This window comes from Geotrypetes seraphini, chromosome 4 (assembly GCF_902459505.1).
Source record: "Geotrypetes seraphini chromosome 4, aGeoSer1.1, whole genome shotgun sequence".
Taxonomy (NCBI): domain Eukaryota; kingdom Metazoa; phylum Chordata; class Amphibia; order Gymnophiona; family Dermophiidae; genus Geotrypetes; species Geotrypetes seraphini.
The window spans coordinates 176968351-176992019 of record NC_047087.1 but is presented as its reverse complement, the minus strand read 5'-3'; the positions used below and the strand labels follow the sequence as shown (position 1 = coordinate 176992019).

Here is a 23669-nt window from a genome sequence, read left to right as displayed (position 1 = left end):
CTTTCCCCCCACTTCTACAAATCTCACTGAAAAATGAGCATTCAGTGTGTTCTTCAAAGTGTTCAAACACATACTATAGAATCCCCCCCTCAAATCTTTCATTACAATAGCATACTCAGGAAATGCACAGAAGAGCAAAGATCTTATGCCAGGTCCATTGCTGTTGCTTATAGTATCCATGCCACTTAGCAGCTAAACACTCCATCTGCGCCAATTGGGCTAGCTTAATGGTCAAGCCTCCCGGGTCAGCACCAACCTTTTTTTCCAATACAGAGCAATAAGACATTTGGCAGCTGCCAATCCTAAACGAATTAGCTTAGTTTGCCATGAAGATGAGCGTACGTCAGATACACCCAGCAGACAACATTTAGGTAGAAGCTGCATAGGATCCAGAAGCCAACTTGATAAAGCAGCTGTTACCTGTGACCAGAATAACTGAATTTCAGAAAGGTTCCCCTTGCACCTCTACATCGCCAGCAAATATCAGACATCTGAGGATACATTGCATGCAAACGGTCTGGAGTGAGGTACTGATGTGTTAAAACTTTATAAGCATTTTCCTGTATTAAAATACAAGTAGAAGCCTTATGTACCTCAACACAAATCTGTATCCACTCTGCTGTAGTAAAAGTGCAAGCTAAGTCCCCCTCCCAGTGCTGAACCAGGTCCCTCCCTCTCAAATATCAGTAGAGAATCGAGATAAACCTCCGGACCTTTCCCAGAAGAATCCACATATTTTCCCAATGTTCAGTCTCAAGTGGGGAAACCCCTCCCCAGCCCTTAGTCAGCATGAATTGTCACACCTGCATGTAAGCAAAGAAATCACCCCGAAGGCTAGTGAATTTATGTACATCATCAAATGTGGGCACCTTCCCCTTCTGTAAAACATCCCAAAAGGTAACCAAACTCTGACTCTCCCACCGGACAAATGTTCCCCTTTCTTGTCCAATTAAAAATTGTTGTTTCTCTCTAATAGGTGCTAAAGAAGAAACCTCTCACCTTATGTTCTTTATGTTGCATAGTCCCTCAAACATGAACCAAGTGTCGCATGAGGGTTAGGCAAATCATGTAATCTCTCGCTCTCAGATAGGGAGGCCCATAACCAATGTTGTAACTTACAATGAGGGACATAGGATTATTCAATCCGGACCCCTAACTTGTTTTCTGCCACTAACCCAGTCCAACAACATGCGCAATTGCGCCGCTTGATAATACTAAATCAGATTAGGAACTGCTCTACCCCCCAGCTCTCTTGCTGACCATAGGATTCGTTGGGCTATACGGGGATGTCTCCCACTCCAAATAAAACGGCAAAACTCTTCATGGAGAGCATGAAATACTTTAGAGGGAACAGCTACCGGCAAGGTCTGAAACAAAAACTTAGGTAACACATTAATTTTAAGCACAGCTATTCTGCACCACCAGGAGAGCCATAAACCATGCCATTTCTGCATATCAGCCCATACCTCCCTCATAATCTTGAAGTAATAACAATCATATAATAAATTCAAATCCCGAGGTAACTGAATACCTAAATATTGAATATGAAATGAGCTGGATAATCTCTGTTCTTCCCCCTCAATCAAGGTGATACTCATAAGCTCCGACTTATCTATTTTGATCTTAAACCCCGCTACTCCACTAACTCTAGAAAACTGTAAGCAGGATAAGAAGCGTAATACCAGGGTCCCGAAAATAAAGTAAACGGTTGTCAGCAAAAGCGCCAATTTATGTTCCCCCTCTCCCATTCTGATCCCTTGAATATCCACATGCTCTCGAATAGTAATTGCCAGAGGTTCAATATACAATGCAAAAAGTAAGGGAGAGGACATCCTTGTCGGGGACCCTTGGTACATTACACTTATTTTTGTTATAAAAATGGTTTATTTCTTAAAACAGGATGTTTCTAGATCTATCCGAGTATTTTTTTTTTAACACATTTATACGCGTATCGCCTGAAATCTAGGTGGTTTTCAATATCAAATGCATTCATAAAAATTTTCATAAGACCATCGACAAGACAATATTCATTATCTGCATATCTATAAAAACAAACAGGCAATATTCATGCTTTACATGAATAAGACAGCCATATGTCCAACAGGGCACAAGAATTGTTTCTACTACCTATATGTAGACATCAACAAATAGTTGGGTCTTTAATAATTTATTTATTTTAAAGTTGACACATTCTATGCATAGTTTCAGATGACCAGGTAGACTGTTCCATTTTAGAGGTCATCAAGGAACTGAAAGGGACCATAGCTGAACTCCTTCAACTAATAGCCAATCTGTCGATCAAATCAGGAAAGATTCCGGAGGACTGGAAGGTGGCGAATGTTATGCTGATCTTCAAAAAAAGTTTGAGGGGAGACCCTGGAAACTACAGACCGGTGAGTCTGACCTCGGTACCTGGAAAGATGGTGGTAGAGGCACTGATAAAGGACCGCATCTTTGATCACCTTGATGGACACGGTCTAATGAGGACCATCCAGCACGGTTTCAGCAAAGGCAGATCTTGTCTGACAAACTTGCTGTACTTCTTCGAGGGAGTAAACAGGCAGATAGACAAGAGCGACCTGGTCGACATTGTATATCTGGACTTTTAAAAGGCATTTGACAAGGTTCCGCATGAACGACTACTTTGGAAAATTGTGAGCTATGGAATCGAGGGTGAAATACTCATGTGGATTAAAAACTGGCTGGAGCATAGGAAAAGGAGAGTGGGGGTAAATGGACAATACTCGGACTGGAACAGCATCACCACTGGGGTGCCGTAGGACTTGGTGCTTGGACCCGTGCTCTACAACATCTTTATAAATGATCTGGACTAGGTACGACGAGCGAGGTGATTAAATTTTCAATGTTTATATGTCCTCCCTGAAACTCCTCCACCTATCTACCTCTGAGACACTTTACACCTACGCCAATGACATCCTTGTCCTTCTCGAAACTGACTCTAACCTCATCAACCTCTCTGACAACATCTCAACTTGCATAACAAATCTCCAATCCTGGGCTCTCACCGTCCAAATGAAACTAAATGAGACCAAAACAAAACTTCTTTGGCTTGGCCCGAAATTGGATCAGCTACCCTCCCTCATCCCACTTCCCTCTGGCACCACTCTGCAGCTTGAGCACTCTAGCAAAGTTCTGGGCATTATCATTGACTCTTCATTGTCCTTTAACGAACACATCAACTCCCTAGTAAAAAAAATGCTTTTTCAATCTTCATATGCTAAGGAAAGTCAGATCCTGCTTCCACCAGCAACATTTTGCTGTCCTTATCCAATCCATCATTCTTTCCAGACTGGATTACTGCAACTCCATCTACCTAAGCCTAGCAAAGAAAAGTCTTACCAGACTTCAACGGATTCAAAACACCGCAGCTAAACTAATCTTCGCAAAAGGCAAATTCGACCATGTCTCCCCTCTTCTGTCTAAGCTTCACTGGCTCCCAGTCTTCCTCAGGGTTCACTACAAATTCACCTGTCTTACCTTCAAATCTCTTCACGGCATCCTTCCTCCCCTCTTTCCTCTATCTTGGCTCTCGAGTACTCATTCCACCAGATCCACTCAGAAATTCAAACTATCCTTCCCTTCGCTAAATGGCATTTCCCACACAGGAAAACTTGGAACGTCCCTCCTCTTCAGGATCACCGAACTGTGGAACAGCTTTACTGCCCATCTTCGGAGTTCGACCTCCCTACAACACTTCAGAAAACATCTGAAAACCTGGCTTTTCTCCAAAATGTAACTTCCCCCTCCCTCCCCCCTCTCCTTCCTGTTTACCAAGCCCTCCTTACTTCCATTGGAGCTCCTTTCTTTGTTTTTAATTCCTGTAAACCGTGTCGAGCTCCACTTCTGTGGAGATGACGCGGTATATAAACTTAAGGTTTAGTTTAGTTTAAATTTGAGGACTATACTAAGTTATTCAGAGTAGTGAAGACGCAGGGGGATTGCGAAGATCTGCAGCGTGATATAATCAGGTTCGAGGAATGGGCATCGACATGGCAGATGGGGTTCAATGTGGATAAGTGTAAAGTGATGCATGTTGGTGGCAAAAATCTCATGCAAGAATACAGGATGTCCGGGGTGGTACTTGGAGAGACCTCCCAGGAAAGGGACTTGGGAGTTCTGATCGACAAGTCGATGAAGCCATCCACCCAATGTGCAGCGGTGGCGAAAAGGGTGAACAGAATGCTAGGAATGATAAAGAAGGGGATCACGAACAGATCAGAGAAGGTTATCATGCCGCTGTACCCGGTCCTGGTGCGCTCTCACCTGGAGTACTGCGTCCAGCACTGGTCGCCGTACATGAAGGACACGGTACTACTCGAAAGGATCCAGAGAAGAGTGACTAAAATAGTTGAGGGGATGGAGGAGTAGCTGTACAGAAAAAGATTAGAGAAACTGGGCCTCTTCTCCCTTGAACAGAGGAGATTGAGAGGGGACATGATCGAAACATTCAAGGTACTGAAGGGGGAATAGACTTAGTAGATAAGGGCATGTTGTTCACCCTCTCCAAGGTAGGGAGAACAAGAGGGCACTCTCTAAAGTTGAAAGGGGATAGATTCCGTACAAACGTAAGGAAGTTCTTCTTCACCCAGAGAGTGGTAGAAAACTAGAACGCTCTTCTGGAGTCTGTCATAGGGGAAAACACCCTCCAGGGATTCAAGACAAAGTTAGACAAGTTCCTGCTGAACCTAAACATATGCAGGTAGGGCTAGTCTCAGTTAGGGCACTAGTCTTTGACCAAAGGGCCGCCGTGTGAGCAGACTGCTGGGCACTGGTCTGACCCAGCAGCAGCAATTCTTATGTTCATATAACTCACTCTCTTTTCCTTTACTACTGCTAATTTCATCCCTCCTTACAATCTTAATGTCCTTTCTAGTTTATATAGCTCCCACAATGCACCAAAGCAGGCCGGTGTCAACCTATATAAAACCTGGTGGACTATTGCAAGGACTTTGTGCTGTATTCTCTGTCTTATTGGAAGCCAGTGAAGCTGTTTCAAGGCAGGTGAAATATGTGCTATTCTAGGTGTATTTGTAATCAGCCTTGCAGGCGAGTTCATTACTAACTAGATCAGGAGAGAGTTTAGTCAATGCATCAGAAATGTCTGGTGTTTGCAAAATCTTATTTGTGATTTTCCTGCAAATGGTGCTTAGAGTTTACTAGAAAGATTTATTCCACTTACCCCAAACAGATTAGATGTTTTATGAATGCTAGGGCTTCACTACAGGAGATACTAGTGATGCCTTGTCTGCTATAATTTACCTCATATGGTTACATTTTTATTTTACCATTACTTGTGATGGATCTCCCTTCCACTGTGGGCTCTTACTACTGTTTAACATTTCTATAGTGCTGAAAGGCATATGCAGCAGTGTACATTTGACATGTAAATAGATGGTCCCTGCTCTGAATAGCTTACAATCTAGTTTGAACAGATAGATGGGACATATAGGGGTAGGAGAGTTCTTTGCAGACAGAAAGATAGGAAGAACATAAGTAATTTTACAGTGAGTGGATATTTTGGGGTCAATTTCTTTTGTTTTTTGAGTGGGAGTTAGGCTCCATCTCTTGCAGTATTTAAATCCAAGCTAAAAAACCAACTTTTTTGAGGCTGCTTTCAATGCCTAAGGAAATGACTCAGGCAGTCTATTCCATGCATAAGGTACAGAGAGATAGAAGGGACAATCTGGAGTTGGCAGTGGAGGAGAAGGGTACAGTTAGACAGGACTTGCCCGATGAACAGAACTCACGGGGGGATATAAGTGAGGAGAGATATTGAGGGGCTACAGAGTAAGTGCACTTGTTTGTCATTAACAGGAGTTTGAATTGTATTCGGAAATGGATGGGGAGCTGATTAAGTGACTTGAGAGAGGGGTAACTTGAGTATGGTAGCTCTCGTAGAATATAAATTGTGCAGCAGATATACCTGATTTCCTGATGATATTTTTCTGCTTTTCTTATTTCCCATTTCAAGTTTGTTTTTGATTGTTGCTGTATAAATTTCCATAAATACAAAAAAAATCCTATGAAAAACCAATGAGCATTGTAGAATTTTTTTTTTTTTAATACTTATAACTTATCCACTGAACAGTTCCAAACTAGTGAAAATTGAAAAGTATTCAACCATACATAGAAAGACAAATCTAAACAAATGCCTCTGTGTAGGAATTAATGCTCTTCAAAACTGCTCTATCAAAACTGATCGCCTAGTTTAACTAAATGTCCTGTTTTGTTACTCCTTTATCTTAAATGCCTTATCACTGTCATGTATGTAACATCGCTGTAAATGTACAGTCTCTTCATCTGTTAACCGCATTGAACTTCCATGGTATTGCGGTATACAAGAATAAAGTTACTATTATTATTACTGTACCTTCATAGGCTGTGCCAAGAACCCTGTAGGCTGAGTGAGGTCATTGGTAGGTAAGAAACCAGGGACATTCCGTGCAAATTCCTCATAAACAGCCAGCTGTTTTGGGTCCACACCTCCCACCTAAAAAGAAAAAATGAACATGTACAAAAGGCATAGCAATATAGACTTCTTGCTTAGAGGAAATTTAGAAGTTATGCTAACTAGATACCAGAAATCTCTTTCAGCAATCAAATGTAGAACTATAAAAGGACTATAAGAGACATATGTTTAAAGGGGTCCAAGCATATACAATGAGCATATGAAACTGCAGTCTTTCAGAGTAGAGAATGACATGGGGACAAATTTTTCCCTATTCCCACAGGAACTCAATTTCTCCATCCCCACAAGTTTTGTCGCTATCCCTGTCCCATTCCTGTAAGCTCAGCCTTAACTGCACAAACCTCGAACACTTAAGATTTTACAGTGTTTCAGGTTTGTGCAGATGAGGATAGAGCTTGCAGGAATGGAGCAGGCATAGGTAAAGAACTCACTGGGTTGGGAAAATGAGTTCCCGTGGGGACAGGGAAAAATTTGTCCCCTTGTCATTTTCTATTTCAAAGAACCATTTCAAAAAGCCACCAGTTGAAAAGAAGGAATTTCAGTGTGATGAATTTGGTATGAATCTATGCCTGCACAGTAGTGCAAGACTATAATGTACTTGGACTCCCAAAATCCCATTTAGGGTCAGTGACCAGATTAAAATCCCCACCCACAAGTAAAGATCCCTTTTTTTTACCAACAGTACTTTGGCCAAAACTTCATCCAAAAATAGTCCCTGCTTGGAATTAGGAGCATAGAGATTTACCAAAGTTACCAATTCCCCATTAACCTGTCCCTCCCAGATAACCCAACAGCCCCCCTCATCCCTCCATTCTTGCTCAGGTATAATCTTGAGATGCTTAGCAAAGAGGATATTTACCCCAGCCTTTTTCCGTTCTTTCTTATTAGAAGCCCAACTTCTATGTGGATATTCTCTATATTGTATCAGTTTTTCCCCAGATTTCACAAAATGTGTTTCCTGAACAAAACGAATATCAATCCGCAATCTCTTCAACTCCTTTTATAAAAGTTGATGTATGCAGGGCATATTAAGACCTTTAACATTAAAGCTACTCACCCTCACTTTATCCCCCCCCCTAGTAATATAGTAAATGATGGCAGATAAATACCCAAGTGGTCCATCCAGTCTGCCCAACCATAAATTATTTTAGTTAAATGATTATTTTTCTTAGATATTTCTGGGTCAGAAACACAGAGCCTTCCCAGTAGTGTGCTTAGGTTCACTCTACTGGAGTCTCCATCAAAGCTTACTCATAGAAACATAGAGTATGATGGCAGAAAAGGGCCGATGGCCCAACAAGTCTGCCCACTCAAGAATCCTCCATCGGGAATCCATCTTTTAAGCATTCCTCTGGAGCGACCCCACCTGTCTGTCCTATCGTCCCTTGAAGTCGAGCGTGGTTCTGGCCTCGACTACCTGACGTGGAAGACCATTCCATCGATCAATTACCCTTTTGGTGAAGAAATACTTCCTGGTGTCCCCATGAAATCTTCCCCCCCCTGAGTTTTAGCGGATGCCCTCTTGTCGCAGTGGGACCCGTAAAACAAAAGATTTATTCCTCCACATCAATACGGCCAGTGATGTATTTGAATGTTTCTATCATGTCCCCCCTTTCCCTGCGCTCTTCGAGAGAATATAAGCGCAGCCTACTCAAACGTTCTCCATATGGGAGATTTCTTTAGTCCTGAACAGTGTTCCATCTAAGGTGAGCGCATGAGCAATCGCTCACTATTTTCAGTGGCGTCGCTCATACGCTTTCCCCTGTCGCTCACTCGAGGGCGGGAGGAGGTGAGAGGAAGCGGCGACGGCCTGTATTTTAAAAGATGCAGCGGCGGCTCCTCTCAAGATCCCCGACTGCATCGGACTTCAGACGCAGGTGGGGATTCGTGAGAGGAGCCGCTGCCATGTCTTCAGTGTCCTACCAAGGGGGGAGCGGTCCGCCCCAGCTGTGCACCCGCCCTAAGGCTGCAGTCGGAGAGGAAGTTCAGGCCAGCCAATCGCTGCCTGGCTGGGCGGAACTTCCTCTCCGAAGGCAGAATTGACGTCGGGGGATTGCTAGTTGGCCCGGTGGGAAGCAGAGAGAGCTTGGGGCAGCCGCGGCGGTGGCTTTCGGGCCTGTTTCCCCCGATGGTTGCTGCAGTGGCTTTGGGGCCTGTTTCCCCCGATGGTGGCAGCAGTAGCTTTGTGGAGGGTAGGGAGAAAGAAAGGGGGCAGGCTGGGAGACAGAAGGGAAACAGAAAAAAAGAAAGGTGGCATCAAGAGGAAAAAAAGAAAGAAAGGGCAAGGAGAGAGGAAGAAAAAGTTAGGGGAGGGAATGAGGTCTGGAGGAAAGGAAGCATACAGGCTGAAAGAAGGGAAGAAAGATTGGATACACAGTCAGAAGATGAAAGTGCGACCAGAGACTCATGAAATCACCAGACAAGGTAGGAAAAATGATTTTATTTTAAATTTAGTGATCAAAATGTGTCTGAATTTATATCTGCTGTCTATATTTTACAATATGGTCCCCTTTTACTAAACCGCAATAGTGGTTTTTAGCGCAGAGCGCCTATGAGCATCGAGAGCAGCGCTGGGCATTTAGCGCAGTTCCCTGCGCTAAAAACTGCTATTGTGGTTTAATAAAAAGGAAGGGGGGTATATTTATCTATTTTTGTATGGTTGTTACTGAGGTGACAATGCATAGAGTCATCTGCCTTGACCTCTTTGAAAAATACCCAGAATAGGAATGATAATTAACGTTTTCTCAGCGTATAGTGTGCTTTGTGTTTTTTAATTTTATTGTTGGTAGATCATTTTGACTTGGTCATTTTAAAGTAGCTCGCAAGCCCAAAAAGTTTTAGTACCCCTGAGCTAGAGCGTTGAAGCTGTGTATTACTATTTTATCCCCCCTTTTACAAAACTGTGGAGCGTTTTTTGCGCCAGCCGTGGTGGTAGCAGCTCTGATGCTCAGAATTCTTTGAGCGTCAGAGCTGTTACCACCGTGGCTAAAATCCACACTACAGTTTTGTAAAAGGGGGAGGGGTTAGTTTGTGATGACATATTCCATACTAGGCGAAGGTGTTTTCTGTGTGTTCGAAAGACATGGTTTTCTGTTAGGATTGACGGTGTAGGATTGATCTGTGCTGGTCTGGCTTGTTTAGTTTTACAATGGGTGTATTGATGTTGTACTGTTCACTGCAATATGAAAGATGCTGCCTTTTCCTAGGTATTCATGTGTGACGTGTGGCTTGTTACTAAAAATCATTTTTTTCGTACAGATGGGGGGGGGGGGTGCCAAAAAATGATGGGCCCGGGTGTTACATATGCTAGGTATGCCACTGTATGTAAAGATACCAGAAAGCTGGCGAAGCAAAAACTTTAAGTAAATTGTTATTCTTCTAAGTTTTGAGTATTTAACCCTCCCACAATCTCACGGGCACTCGTTTCAAGTTTATTGAGATTTTGATTTAAACGCAATATCAAATATTTTCAATGCGTATAACAAAAATAAATTTGGGGAAATAAATAAAACCTTTTGAACAATAAACATACAAACATATCCATAGATGATTAAAATTACATAAGGAGTACAAGGATAAACTACATTTGTTTAAAAATGCGTCCTCCGCGCCTGCTCATAAATTTGTGGAGTATGTAACTTGTCGCTCATGCATATTTTTTTTTGCACACACCTCATCAATCCTTAGAGGGAACATTGGTCCTGAGACCATCCTAGTGGCCATTCGCTGAATCGACTCCATTCTCACCACATTCTTTTGATAATGTGGCCTCCAAAACTGAACTCCAGGTGAGGTCTCACCATTGATCTGTACAACGGCAGTAGAACTTCAGGATTACGACTATAAAGCTCCTTCTGATGCAGCCCAGCATTTGTCTAGCTTTTGCTGACGCTTTCTCCACCTGATTCGCAGCTTTCATATCTTCCCAGATGATTACTCCCAAGTCCCGTTCTGCTACAGTTCTGGTTAGGTTTTCACCATTCAGGGTGTATGTTCTGCATGGATTTCTGCTACCAAGATGTATAACCTTACATTTTTTTGGCATTAAAATTCAGTTGCCAAGTACTGGACCATTGTTTTAGTAAAAGTAGGTCCTGCTCCATAGCGCCGGGCATGATTGCGCTATAAGGTTATGCTGCGCTGCCTACAATGTTGCATAGTTTAGCGTCATCGGCGAATAATGTAATTTTACCTCGAAGTCCCTGAGGCAGATTCCTTTACAAAGATATTGAATAGTTTTGGGCCTAAGACCGAGCCCTGTGGCACTCCACTGGACACTTCCAATGTTTTTGAGGGAATACCGTTTACCATTACCCTTTGGAGTCTGCTGCTGAGCCAGTTTTCTACCCATGCTGTTAGTGTTTCTCCAAGGCCCACCGCGTTCATCTTGTTCAATAACCTCCGGTGTGGGACACTATCAGAAGCCTTACTGAAGTCTAAATACACGATGTCCAGGGACTCTCCCTTATCCAGTTTCTTTGTTAACCAGTCAAAGAAGTTTATCAGATTGGATTGACAAAACCTTCCCTTCGTAAAGCCATGCTGGTGGGGATCCCTTAGTCCTTTATCATCCAGAATCGTGTCCAATCTGGTTTTGATCAACGGTTCCATAAGTTTACATACTTATTGATGTGAGATTCACTGGCCTGTAATTTTCAGCCTCTGACCTGCATCCCTTTTGTGGAGCGGGATAACGTTGGCAGTTTTCCAGTCCAAGGGAACTTTTCCCTTTGTTAGGGAAAGATTAAAAAGCTCAGCCAACGGTTCTGCCAGAACATCTCTCAATTCTCTTAGTACTCTGGGGTGTAGATTATCCGGGCCCATGGCTTTGTTCACCTTTAGCTTTGATAGTTTGTGGTAGACATTGCCCGCGGTAATTGCAAAGTCCCAGAATGGGTCCTCCGAGCACCCTTTTGTCTGTGGCTGAGGTCCGGATCCTGGCGCTTCGCAGGTGAAGACTGAGCAGAAGTAGTTATTGAGTAGTTCTGTTTTGTCCGCGTCCGAGTCAATGAAGTTGCTGTCAGGTTTCTTTAGGCGCACAATACCGCTTGAGTTCTTCTTCCTGTCGCTAACGTACTTAAAAAAGGATTTAGCCCCTTTTTTAACTTGTCTTGTTAAACTTTCTTCCATCCGGAGTTTGGCCTCCCTGACTGCCGTTTTAACATTTCTAGATTTCACCAGATAGGTTTCTTTAGCTTCCGGCCGTTGCGATTGTTTGTAGGTTACGAATGCTTTTTTCTTTTGCTTTACTAGTTCTGAGATCTCTGCTGAGAGCCACTTAGGTCTGTTTTTTCTGTGCCGTTTGCTCACAGATTTTATGTATATGTTGGTTGCTTCTTGCAGGGTTGATTTCAGAGCTGACTATAGCATCTCCACACTGTCTGTCGTGCTCTGGTTTTGCAGTGCTTTGTAGACATAATCCCCCATGCACTGAAAGTTAGTCTCTTTAAAATTTAGGACCTTGGTTGTTGTATTTGACCTAGTGATTCCTTTCTTCAGATGGAACCACACCATGTTGTGGTCACTGGAGGCCAAAGCTTCTCCTACTGACACCTCTGTGACTCTGTCCCCTTTGGTGAGGAGCAGGTCCAGGATCGCCCGATCCCTTGTGGGTTCTAGTACCATTTGTTTGAGGTGTGCTCCTCGTATGGAGGCTAGTAGTCTCTTACTGTCACTTGTTGTAGCTGATAGTTTGTTCCAGTCCACATCAGGCATACTGAAGTCTCCCAATAGAACTGTGTCTCCACGCAGTGTGATGGTCTCAATGTCTTCAATTAGTTCTTGGTCCGCGTTGTCCTTTTGTCTTGGTGGTCTGTACACAACCCCAGATACAGGCATTTGTTATTGCCCCTGGCAAGGTTCACCCAGAGGGATTCTCCCTTATACTTGATATCTATGATTTTAGTAACTTTGATGTCTTCTCTAATGTATAGAGCTACTCCTCCCCCTGATTTGCCCTCTCTGTCGTGATGGAGTAAGTTATATCCTGGTATGATCATATCCCATCCGTGGGACTCCGAGAACCACGTTTGTGATATTGCCACCACATCAAGGTCGGCATTTCTCATTTCTGTTTCCAGTTCCAGAATTTTATTGCCCAAGCTACGGACATTAGCATACATGGCTGTCCATACTTTCTGCTTGCATGGAGCGTTTTCTGCCCGAGATAATTTGTCCCCTTCAATCTTGCCTTTATCACTCTTAGTATTTCCTGTGCCCCCTTCATTATTCACGCGAATTCTTGCCCCAGGCTCCAGAGTGGAGTCTCTGTCTCTCCCTCTGTCGCCTTCTTTGGTGACGCGATTACTTACTTCAGATTCCAAGGTGGAATCTCTCTCTCTCGCACTGTCTCCCTCTGTATTGCTGCAAAATGTTTTGTCCTCCTTAATCTTGCCCTTGTAACCCTTGAAATTGCCTCTATCCCCTTTGGTATTAGCGCAATTTCTTACCTCAGGCTCCAAGATGGAGTTACTTACCCTACTAGTGTGAGAGTGGATCCCCTCCCCCGGCTCACCTAGTTTAAAGCCTTCTGGAGCAGGTGAGCCAGGCGTCGTCCCAGGACGTTCTTCCCTCTTCTGGTTAGGTGTAGCCCATCTGGTCCCTGCAGTCCCTGAAGTGTCTCTCCGTGGTCCAGGAAGCCAAAGTTCATCTCTTTGCACCATCCCCGTAGCCATTCATTTGACTTCTGGATTCTTTCTTCTCTAGCTCTTCCCTTGTTTCTCACTGGTAGGATGGAGGAGAAAACCACCTGCGCTTCCATCTGCTTCAGCTTCGCACCTAAAGCTCTAAAGTCTTCCGGTATCTTCTCTGGTGAGTTCCTGGTTGTGTCATTCGTTCCAAAGTGGATGAGGAGCATCGGGTGGTGGTTTTGGGGCTTGATTATTTTTCCTACGCACGTAGTCACATCCCGGATCCTGGTAGACAGCAAACCTCTCTTGCTTGTAGATCTGGTCTGCATACCGGTCCCTCGGATCCCCACAGCAGAGAGTCCCCAATAACAACCACTCTGCGCTTCTTGGGGGGGGTGCTGATTTGTTGCTTCTTGAGTTGGGGTCGTCTGCTGGTTTCAAGAATACACTCCTGAATATCCTCCTGAGTTCCACTGTGGGGTCCTTCTTGTAGGAGTTGAAATCTGTTGCCCAGGGTGATTTGTGGTGTCTGTGTGGGGTTGTTGTGCCTGCATGAAGATAACAAAGAGGAGGACCACCTTCTGTGCTTGCTTGCAGAGGTGACTAGTTGCCAGGTGTCATCATCTCGAGTCTCTTCTTGCACCCCAGTCATTGCTTCCAATACTGCAAGTTTGGGCGATTCAGGTGCCTCGAAGATGGACCCCTCTTCGTACAATTGCTCGAAGTTTTGGGACAGTTCTTGGAGGACTTCATCGATGAACGCCTCACCCTCCCGGATACTTCTTAGCCGTCGTACTTCTTCCCTCAGACTCATCAGTTCTTGTAGGATGACTCCGATGGGTTGTTGCTGGGTGTCCTCATCAGTCTGCACAAAGACCGAAGTCTTCAGCTGGGGATCAGCTTAGGTCTGCACAGAGACCTCCGTCATGCATCTGGGGGTATCCTCTTCGGTCTGCACGGAGACTGTGGTCTTCATCTGGATATCTTCTGCAGCCGGAGCAGTGATCTTGATTGCAGTCTTGGTGCTTCTAGTCTTCCCTGCCATTCCTGAACTTGTCTCTGTTGGTCTTGCTGTGTGTGTGTTTCTGCTGGGTGCTGTCTGTTGCTGGCTATGTGTCTCTGCTGGCTGTTGCTGTCTGTTGCTGGCTATGTGTCTCTGTTGGCTGTTGCTGTCTTGCTGGTTTTGTGTCTCTTCTGTGTGCTTACTGGCGCTAGTTGTGTGTTAGTTGGTTTGCCCTCTAGTTTGTTTGCTTATGCAGTTGTGTTTGCTTGTGCAGTTGTGTTATCTTATGTTCTTACCTTGCTGTCTCCTAGGTGTCATTGTGTTGACGACTAGGCTCTTCTTAAGGCTCTTTGCAAAGGCGCTCTCGCTAAGGCATGCCGTTGGCTCTCCCCCCTTTTAAGGGGGAGCCCGGGTACTGACACTGCCTCTGACGCGGTGGGGGGTGGGTGGAGCTCCCTCTCGCCACTACCCCAAGCTGCTTGCCTGCCTTCTCCATTCTCCTTTGCGGCTCTCCTACCGCCCTTCTCCTGCTCTTCCCCTGCATGCGGCTCTCACGATCCGAGGAAGTGAGTCGCGCTCCGGGTTGTCTCCTTTAAGGGGGAGCCCGGGCGCTGACGCTGCCTCTGACACGGTGGGGATGGGCGGAGCTCCCTCTCGCCGCTACCCCAAGCTGCCTGCTTGCCTTCTCCTTCGCGGCTCTCCTACCGCCCTTCTTCTGCTCCTCTGTGCCTCTCCTGCTCTTCCCCTGCACGCGGCTCTCGTGGTCCAAGGAAGTGAGTCGCGCTCCGGCTCGTCTCCTTTAAGGGGGAGCCCGGGCGCTGACTCTGCCTCTGACCCGGTGGGGGTGGGCGGAGCTCCCTCTCGCCACTACCCCAAGCTGCCTTCCTTCTCCCTTCTTCGTGGCTCTCCTACCGCCCTTCTCCTGCTCCTCTGTGCCTCTCTTGCTCTTCCCCTGCACGCGGCTCTCGCGGTCCAAGGAAGTGAGTTGCGCTCCAGCCCATCTTAACCATCCCAGCCATCAAAACCCTCCCCAGCCCGTCCTCAACTGAATGTCCATATACGGGATACAGGCTGTGCAAGCCTGCCCAGTAATGGCCTTAGTTCCTTCAATGTATACCTATTATTTTCTGATTAGAGATCCTCTGTATTCATCCCACGCTTGTTTGAACTCTATCACCGTTTTCTTTTCCACCACATCCCTCGGGAGCGCATTCCACGCATCAACCACCTTCTCCATAAAGAAGAATTTCCTAACATTACTCTTTAATCTACCACCCCTCAACTTCAAATTATGGCCTCTGGTTTTACCATTTTCCTTTCTCTGGAATAGATTTTGTTCTACATTAATACCTTTGAAGTATTTGAATGTCTGAATCATATCTCCCCTGTCCCTCCTTTCCTCTAGGGCAGGAATGCCAACACTTTCTTGGCTTGTGAGCTACTTTAAAAATGACCAAGTCAAAATGATCTACCAACAATCAAATTTCAAAAAACACAAAGCACATTGTACGCAAAGAAAATGTTTATCATTTATATTCAGGGTTTTGTTTTTTTTTAAAGAGGTCAAGGCAGATGACTTTAAAATATGCAATATCACCTCAGTAACAGCTAGTGCTGCCCGATTCATGATTTGAATCTGTTCACCGATTCACTTTGGGTGAATCGATTCTAATCGATTTAAAATAACAAAAAAATCGGCATCCCGATTTGGCTGACCCTCCCCTCTCACCCCCTAAAGCAGGAGCAGCAGCGCTGCTCTTATTGGCCGGCCGCTGCCGCACCTGCTGTAGAGGGCGAGGGGGAAGGGTCAATTGCGAAGTGCTGCTGTCCAGTTCCCCTCCTGGCATCCAGTTCCCCCCCCCTCCTTGGCATCTGGCTTCCCCGCACCCCTTTACCTTTGAAGAGTAGCCTGCACAGAAGATCACAGCGTTAGTGATGTCTGTTAACAGCTTTGGAGCTGTTTCCTCTGCCATGGTCCCGCCCCTCCTCTGACGTCAGAGGGGGAAGCCGGTGGAAGGCCAGGGGGAACTCGCAGGTCTTCCGGGGAAGGGGTGTGTGTGAGCAGTCCTTCGGTATGGGGGGTGGGACAGGCCTTTAAGAGGTGAGACCTTGGTTAGAACCATGGCGGAACGCGACCTAGGGGTGATCATTAGTGAGAACATGAAGGTTGCCAATCAAGTGGAGAAGGCTTTCTCCAGGGCAAGACAAATGATGGGGTGTATCCGCAGAGGTTTCGTCAGCAGGAGACCTTTAGTTATGATGCCGTTGTACAGAGCCATGGTGAGGCCTCACTTGGAGTACTGTGTTCAGTTTTAGAGACCACACTACCGAAAGGACGTGCTGAGGATCGAGTCGGTTCAGCGAACGGCCACCAGGATGGTCTTGGGGCTCAAGGATCTCACGTATGAAGAAAGATTTAAAAAATTGCGGCTGTACTCACTTGAGGAAAGAAGAGAACGGGGAGATATGATTGAAACATATAAGTACATCACGGGACGCATCGAGTCAGAAGATGATATCTTCTGGCTCATGGGATCCTCGACCACCAGAGGGCATCCGCTGAAACTCAGGGGAGGGAAGTTTCATGGCGACTCCAGGAAGTACTTCTTCACCGAAAGAGTAGTGGATCATTGGAACAGACTCCCACTCCAGGTGATAAAGGCCAGCAGCGTGACGGATTTTAAGAGAAAATGGGATACTCACATGGGATCTTTAAGGGAGTAAATTCAGGGAAGAGGATACTTGGAATGGGCAGACTTGGTAGGCTATAGCCCTTTTCTGCTGCTTTTTTCTATGTTTCTAGGTCTTTAAGGGGGGGAGACAGGCCTTTAAGGGGGGGGAGACAGGCCTTCAAGAGGGGGGAGACAGGCCTTCAAGGGAGAAACAGACCTTCATGGGAGGGGGCCCTGGTGTAGAAGTACACGGAGGGAGGGAGGGAAGGGGGGTTCAAAGAGATGTTCATATGCTGGACTTTGGGGGGAAGAAATAATGGGTCTAAAAATAGAGAAGAAGAGAGATGATGGACAATATGATTTAGGGAGGGAAGGAACAGAAAGGGAGAGAAGTTGGACACAAGGGATGGTGTGGAGGGGGGATAGAGATACTGGATAGTTGAGAAAAGAAAGGGAGATATGGTTGACCCTGGGGTGGTGGGGAAGGAGGAGAGAGATGCTGGATGAAAAGGTAGTTAAGAAAAGGTAGCTCTGTGGAGGGAGACAAAAAAAAAGGAAAGATGCCAGAGGACAGAGATGGCAGATGGATGGTTAGCATAGAGAAAGAAGAAAGAAGGAGACCCTGGCAGAAGACAACCAGAGCCTGGGACCAACAAGATTTGAATAATGACCAGACAACAAAAGGTAGGTAAAATAATTTTATTTTCTCTTTTGTGATTACAATTTGTCAGATTTGAAATGTGTATTCTGCCAGACCGCAAATGTGAGCTAGGATTTAACAGAGAGAGGAAAAGTCTTTTTTGTTTGTTGATTTTGTTTACACCACCTCGCCAGTGTGGTTAGGAGAAAGCAAAGAGGGTGAAGAGGCTGTAAAATAAACCCACCAGGATGTTTGAAAAAAACACCCAATTGGGAAGGAAAATCGAATCGAAAAACCAATTCAATAGGCTGAATCGAATCTTTTTTTCCTGAATCGGGCAGCACTAGTAACAACTATACAAAAATAGACAAAAATACCCCCTCCCCTTTTACAAAACTCTGATAGCGTTTTTTAGCACAGGGAGCTGTGCTAAATGCCCCGCACTGCTCCTGACGCTCATAGGCTCCCTATACTAAAAACTGCTATCTCGGTTTATTAAAAGGGGGCCATAGTTCAAAATATAGACAGCAGATATAAATTCGGACACATTTTGATCACTAAATTTAAAATAAAATCATTTTTCCTACCTTTGCTGTCTGGTGATTTCATGAGTTGTACTTCCTTCTGACTGTAAATCAGTCTGCCTCCTGCATGCTTCCTCTCCCCCAGATCTCAATCCATTCCCCAACCAACATGTGTCCCTCCATGAGTCCAACTTTTTCTTCCACTCTCCCAGCCCCCACCCTTTCTTTCTTTCTCCCTGCCTCCTCCCCTTTCTTTTTTTTATTTTATTTTAAAAAAATTTATTGAATTTTCACAATGGCAAATACAGCACAAAATAATACAACCAATACACCAGAGAGCCAAATCCCCACCCCAAAACAAACAGTCATACTGGCATTCTACGTAATCGACCTTATGGGCACCCCTGCTCTAGGGTATACTTAATTAGGGCTTCCAGTCTCTCCTCATACGTCTTTTGGCGCAAACCTCCTACCATTTTTGTTGCCCTCCTCTGGACCGCTTCAAGTCTTCTTATGTCCTTCGCCAGATAGGGTCTCCAAAACTGAACACAATACTCCAAGTGGAGCCTCACCAACGACCTGTACAGGGGCATCAACACCTTCTTTCTTCTACTGGCCAATCCTCTCTATACAGCCTAACATCCTTCTGGCAACAGTGACCGCCTTGTCACACTGTTTCTTCACCTTTAGATCTTCAGAAACTATCACCCCAAGATCCCTCTTCCCATTCGTGCATATCAGCCTCTCACCTCCCAGCACATACGGCTCTTTCTGATTTCTAATCTCCAAAAGCATTACTCTGCACTTCTTTGTATTGAATTTTAGTTTCCAGATATTAGACCATTCTTCTAACTTTTGCAGATCCTTTTTCATGTTTTCCACTCCCTCCTCGATGTCTACTTGTTGACAAACCTACAACAGCCTCCCCTCTCTTCCCAATCCAATTCCACCCATTGAGAATCCTGCTGTTACCTACCCCTACCCCATGCCCTTCCCCTCCCTCACCTCCCCCTCTAACCCCACTCCCACAATCTCATCCCCTCCATGACTTCGTGACCCCACCAAATTCCATTGCCCCCCTCCTCCTTCCCTCCCTCCAGATGCACCCCACAATCACCACATGCACCCCCCCCATCTTCTCGCACATCAAGCAGCATTATGGGGTAAAGATTGCTTGTGCCTACTACCTATGGAGAATTCAGGAAACGCCTGAAAACACATCTATTCCTGAAATACTTAGGAAACCAACCTATTCAATCTTAGTCCTTAACAACCGAGCGCAAGAACCACCTGTCGCTAAATCTGTACTTTGTTTATTCATTCAATCTGTAACTTTGTTTATTCACTCAATCTGTAACATTTCTAATCATTGTAAACCGCGTAGAACTTTACAGTCCTGCGGTATATAAACTGTTATTATTATTATACCAGAAACCCCTCTCATCCAACCCCAGACACACGGTCCATTTCACTGTAATGTCCCAATATGGCCCAAAACAGCCAGGCAAGGAACCTCTGCCAATCTCTCTTCCCTCCTCCTCAGGTATCCGGGCGATCTTCTATGCTCACGGTAGCCTCTGTCATCTCCCAACCTCCAGACCCCTGACGCCAGGAATGCACTGCACTTTCTCTCTATCGGAACTTCTCCAATTTCTTAGCCGCTTGCTTCCCTGGGGTTGGATCCTCTGCGTTCAGCATGCCTTCTTTGCCTAACAACGCTCCCGCTTCCATTATAGTAGTAACTCTCTCGTGGGCTCCATTTATCGTGATAAGGAGCCTAAAAGGAAAGAGCCACCAATACCTCAGGTTTTTCTGCTTCAGGACCATCACCATCGGATGAAAGTCCCGTCTCCTCTGCAAAGTAATCGCTGACAAGTCCTGAAACACTTCCACCTTGTGTGTCTTCCACTCAAAAGTATCCAGGTCATTTGGAAAATTTTCAGGTTCCAAAATAAATTGGAGTAAGTCAGAAATTCTTCCTCTTAATGTGCATTGTACTAAAGGATTATTTGATTCTTTCTTATTTGTAAGGAAGGAAGATGGATTAAAATAAAATATACATTGGAAGACACAATAAAAGAAAATGAAAAATTTTTTATTAAAGAAAGTAATAGAAATGTGTGAGCAATGGAATCCTTTAAATCTTTCTTGGTGGGGGAGAGTCCAAACTATTAAAATTATGATATTGCCTGTGGTTTGTTATCAAATGAGTATACCAGTTTTTTTTCAAGGGTCCTTTTATAAAAATCTAAACGGTTTTCTTACAAAATTTGTTTGGCTGGGTAAAATGCCTAGAATTGCTTTAGTATCTTTACAAAAGTCAATTGCGGAGGGTGGGGTAAATTTTCCAAATTTTTATAGGTATCATCAAGCCTATATTTTATGCCAGGGTATGTATTGGGTCCTCCCAGAACTCATGGAAAATATTCTGGATTGGTTGTATTTAGAATGGCGACTCTTGTTTCCTCTACATTTATCTCATGCCTAGGAAATATGCCTAGGAAATATAAAGAAAACAGAATTTTGATGGATACATGGAAAACGTTGAGGTATGTTAGTAATTTAACTCCTAACCCAATAAATAAATCAACAAATCAATCGTTATGGATAAACTCCAAGATTCAAATTGGCGGATTTAAAATCGTCTGGAAGCATTGGATTATTGCAGGTATACGGACTTTAAATGATGTTATTTCAAATGGTAAATTGCTTGAATTTTCACAGTTGCAACATAAATTTGGTCTTAATAAATCACAAAGTTTTAAATGGTTGCAACTGAAGCAGGCTATTCAGGGGGGGTTCCCTGAATGGAAAAATCTCAATAATCAGTATAGTCTGGAGTTCTTATGCTTTCAGGCGGATTTCTTGGGACACCAAGCCGCTCAGTGGTATAAAGTGATATCTGGATTCATGAATAAAAAACCAAAAAATGGTCTTAGAGACATTTGGAGCATTGAGATTAAGCATCAAATTTCTGCATCTCAATGGCCACGAATTTGGTCTTGGAGAATGAGATGTACAATGTCCGCATCTATGAGACAAACTTGTTTTTTTTTGTTACATAGAGCATTATGGACCCCTGTTCGATGACAAAAGTTGGATAGCTCTAAGTCTAATAGATGCTGGCATTGTAATCTGGAAGCAGGAACCTTAGATCATTTATTATTTTACTGTCCCTATATCATGGCTTTTTGGAAATCAATTTGGTCCCAAATAAATTGTTTATTAGAAAACCATGTAGCTCTATCATATGATACTATTCTGTTCGGTATGTCTATGAGAACAAAGAGTCAAATATCATCAAGAAATAAACTTTTATTGATAATGACAGGAGTTGCCATGCAACATATCACTAGTAACTGGAAAAATTATAACAATCTTAATTATACATTCTAGTGGAATTCGTTGTGCTACATTTATAAAATGAAAAGAGTAATTGCTTTGCAGAATGGGAATTATAACAATTTTAAAAAGATCTGGGGTCCATTGGCAAATTATTGTAATGATTAGACATCATTTTTCACTGATAGTATATTTATACATAGGGGGGTGGGGGGATGGTATAAATTTCTTTTTAAAGGTTAATTATTAAATAAGTTTATAATATTTATATGATATTTTTGATTGAAATATTTAAGAGAAGGGTGGGTGGGGAGGGATTAATTTATATATTTAGGATGATATTAGTAAGAAATTCAAGTGATGTGTTTATTTTTTATGATGTAATATTGTGTACTTGTTGTAAGATGATAAAATGAATAAAGAATTGGAAAAAAAAAAAAAGTATCCAGGTCTCTGGCTTTTCTCACCATCTTATCCTTGTCGATAAAGTTATGCAGGCAATTATATCTCTGGGGTACTTGGTCTTTTTGGGTCCCAAAGTTCGATGGGCCCTGTCCACTTTCAGCACAAAGTTATTGTCCTGAGTTTCCCCTCCGATGAAAAGACTGCACTGAAAACTTCCTGCACCACCCAAACAAAGTCAACATATTACGCAGTATTTGGCACTCTGCGAATGTGGACATTATTTCTGTATGACCTGTTCTCAAGGTCTTCCACATGGGCAACTCAGTCCTGCAAGTTCTTTTAGGTCGCCTCAAATGCCCTGCTTAGCTCCTGAACATCTTCCTGCTCACTGAAGCGATGCTCAGTGTCTTCCACCCTCCTCATGAGGTCTGCCAGGTCCTGCTTAATTTCCTTCACAGCGTCTTTGATCTTTCCCTTCACCGCCACCACCTCATTCTTAATGTTGCAGGCCCACTGCTGGAGGTCCACTTTAGTGACTGCTGCCGTGGAGTCCATGCGCTGCAATCTCGGAGAGGCGCCCCGCTCCGACTCCTTTTCCGACCCGCTATCTCTGGAATCATGCATAGACATGCTGGAGGCCCCACGCACATGGCGCAGGCCGCATTTGTCTGCCACTTTATCATGTGGTCTCCCCTCCTCGCTTTTCTTTTTTGCCAGCCTAGTTGCTCACACACACCCTTCGGTAGTGCTTAGTACTAAAACTACGCTCATCGCAGGCTCAAACATGCTCCGGGAAGGAAGAATTTGCTCTTCGAGTTCAGAGCTCCGTCTCTAACCTGCCATTAGGTTTGGTGATGTCACCGGAAGTTCGCTATAAATGCTTATAAGAAGCCCTTGAGGCGCAAAGGGGGAATCATAGGGATTTTTTTTTAAGATAACCATAATCGCAAGCAAGAGAGAGGGAGGGTGCAAGGGAGGGACCCACAATAGGGATGGAGGGAGCCTCCTGACCAGGAGGGGTGGAAAGGGAGGTGACTGGTGGCAGATCCTTTACTGCGGGGACAAGGCCAATCACCACTCCACGGAGCAGTGAAAAGCCTCGTCCCCGTACTCACAGCAACCAGTTAATTTTTCCCCCATTCCTATGGGTTACTTGTGGCAACCTGCGGCTAGCTGTGGGAAATAGTCACCGTGTCATAGATCCAAATGGTAACAAAGACTAGATTGCTTTGTTACTCAAGTTAGGATAACTACCGCATGAAAAAATAAAACTAAAATTACTTGCCGTTTTTCAAGGACCAATCATGTCAAAGAATGATGCTGGTCTGAGAGGTTATATTCGTCCACACATAGACACTAACAACATTGACAAACGCATGCATACGCAATGTACATGTCATCTATTCTAGTGTATATTCATGAAGGGATTTTTTTTAAAATAAAGGAAAATTCTGGAATCTCTCGTGGCACACCCTTAATCTCTTCGGGACACACTACTGTGCCATGGCACATAATTTGAGAGACACTGAGATACTGGAATGTGTCAGGTAGCACTTTGTGTAAGATTTCTGGACAATTTGTATCACAATGGTTTGTTATATTTTGTATACTTGTTTTTGTTAATACAAAAGATTTACCATAAAGAACAATATAATGATCTGATCTCTCTAGGACTAGGATATAATTCTATACGTTTGACATCCTTGCAAGTATATGGTAAGTTTCCATGTTAGAGTTTTTTTAACAGTACTACATTCTAATGGTCTATGAGATACATCACAGCTCGTCTGTTCTTACCTTCAGCCTAATCTGTTCAGGCATCCGTTCTGCCTGATAGGTTAACACCACAGGATCGCAGTATCGACGTCCCTCCTGTCTTGCATGTTTTCTCAACTCAAATTCCTGCAAAAAGCAAGAGGAAAAGGAAATCAGCTTTTTTAAATACCAATAGTAAATCTGTCAAG

The 23669-nt window shown here is 44.1% G+C and overlaps 1 protein-coding gene across 13 annotated transcripts in view; it reads right to left on the bottom strand.

The window, feature by feature from the left end:
- The window catches only part of CNOT1 (CCR4-NOT transcription complex subunit 1), a 1050915-nt gene that overhangs the window by 249560 nt on the left and 777686 nt on the right, over nucleotides 1-23669 (bottom strand). For all 13 annotated transcript variants that reach the window (XM_033940598.1, XM_033940586.1, XM_033940591.1 and 10 more), the window contains 2 exons: nucleotides 23503-23607; nucleotides 6392-6511 (listed from right to left, as the gene is read on the bottom strand). In XM_033940598.1, the coding sequence (XP_033796489.1) occupies nucleotides 6392-6511; nucleotides 23503-23607 (225 nt within the window). The remainder of the gene's footprint in view (nucleotides 1-6391; nucleotides 6512-23502; nucleotides 23608-23669) is intronic.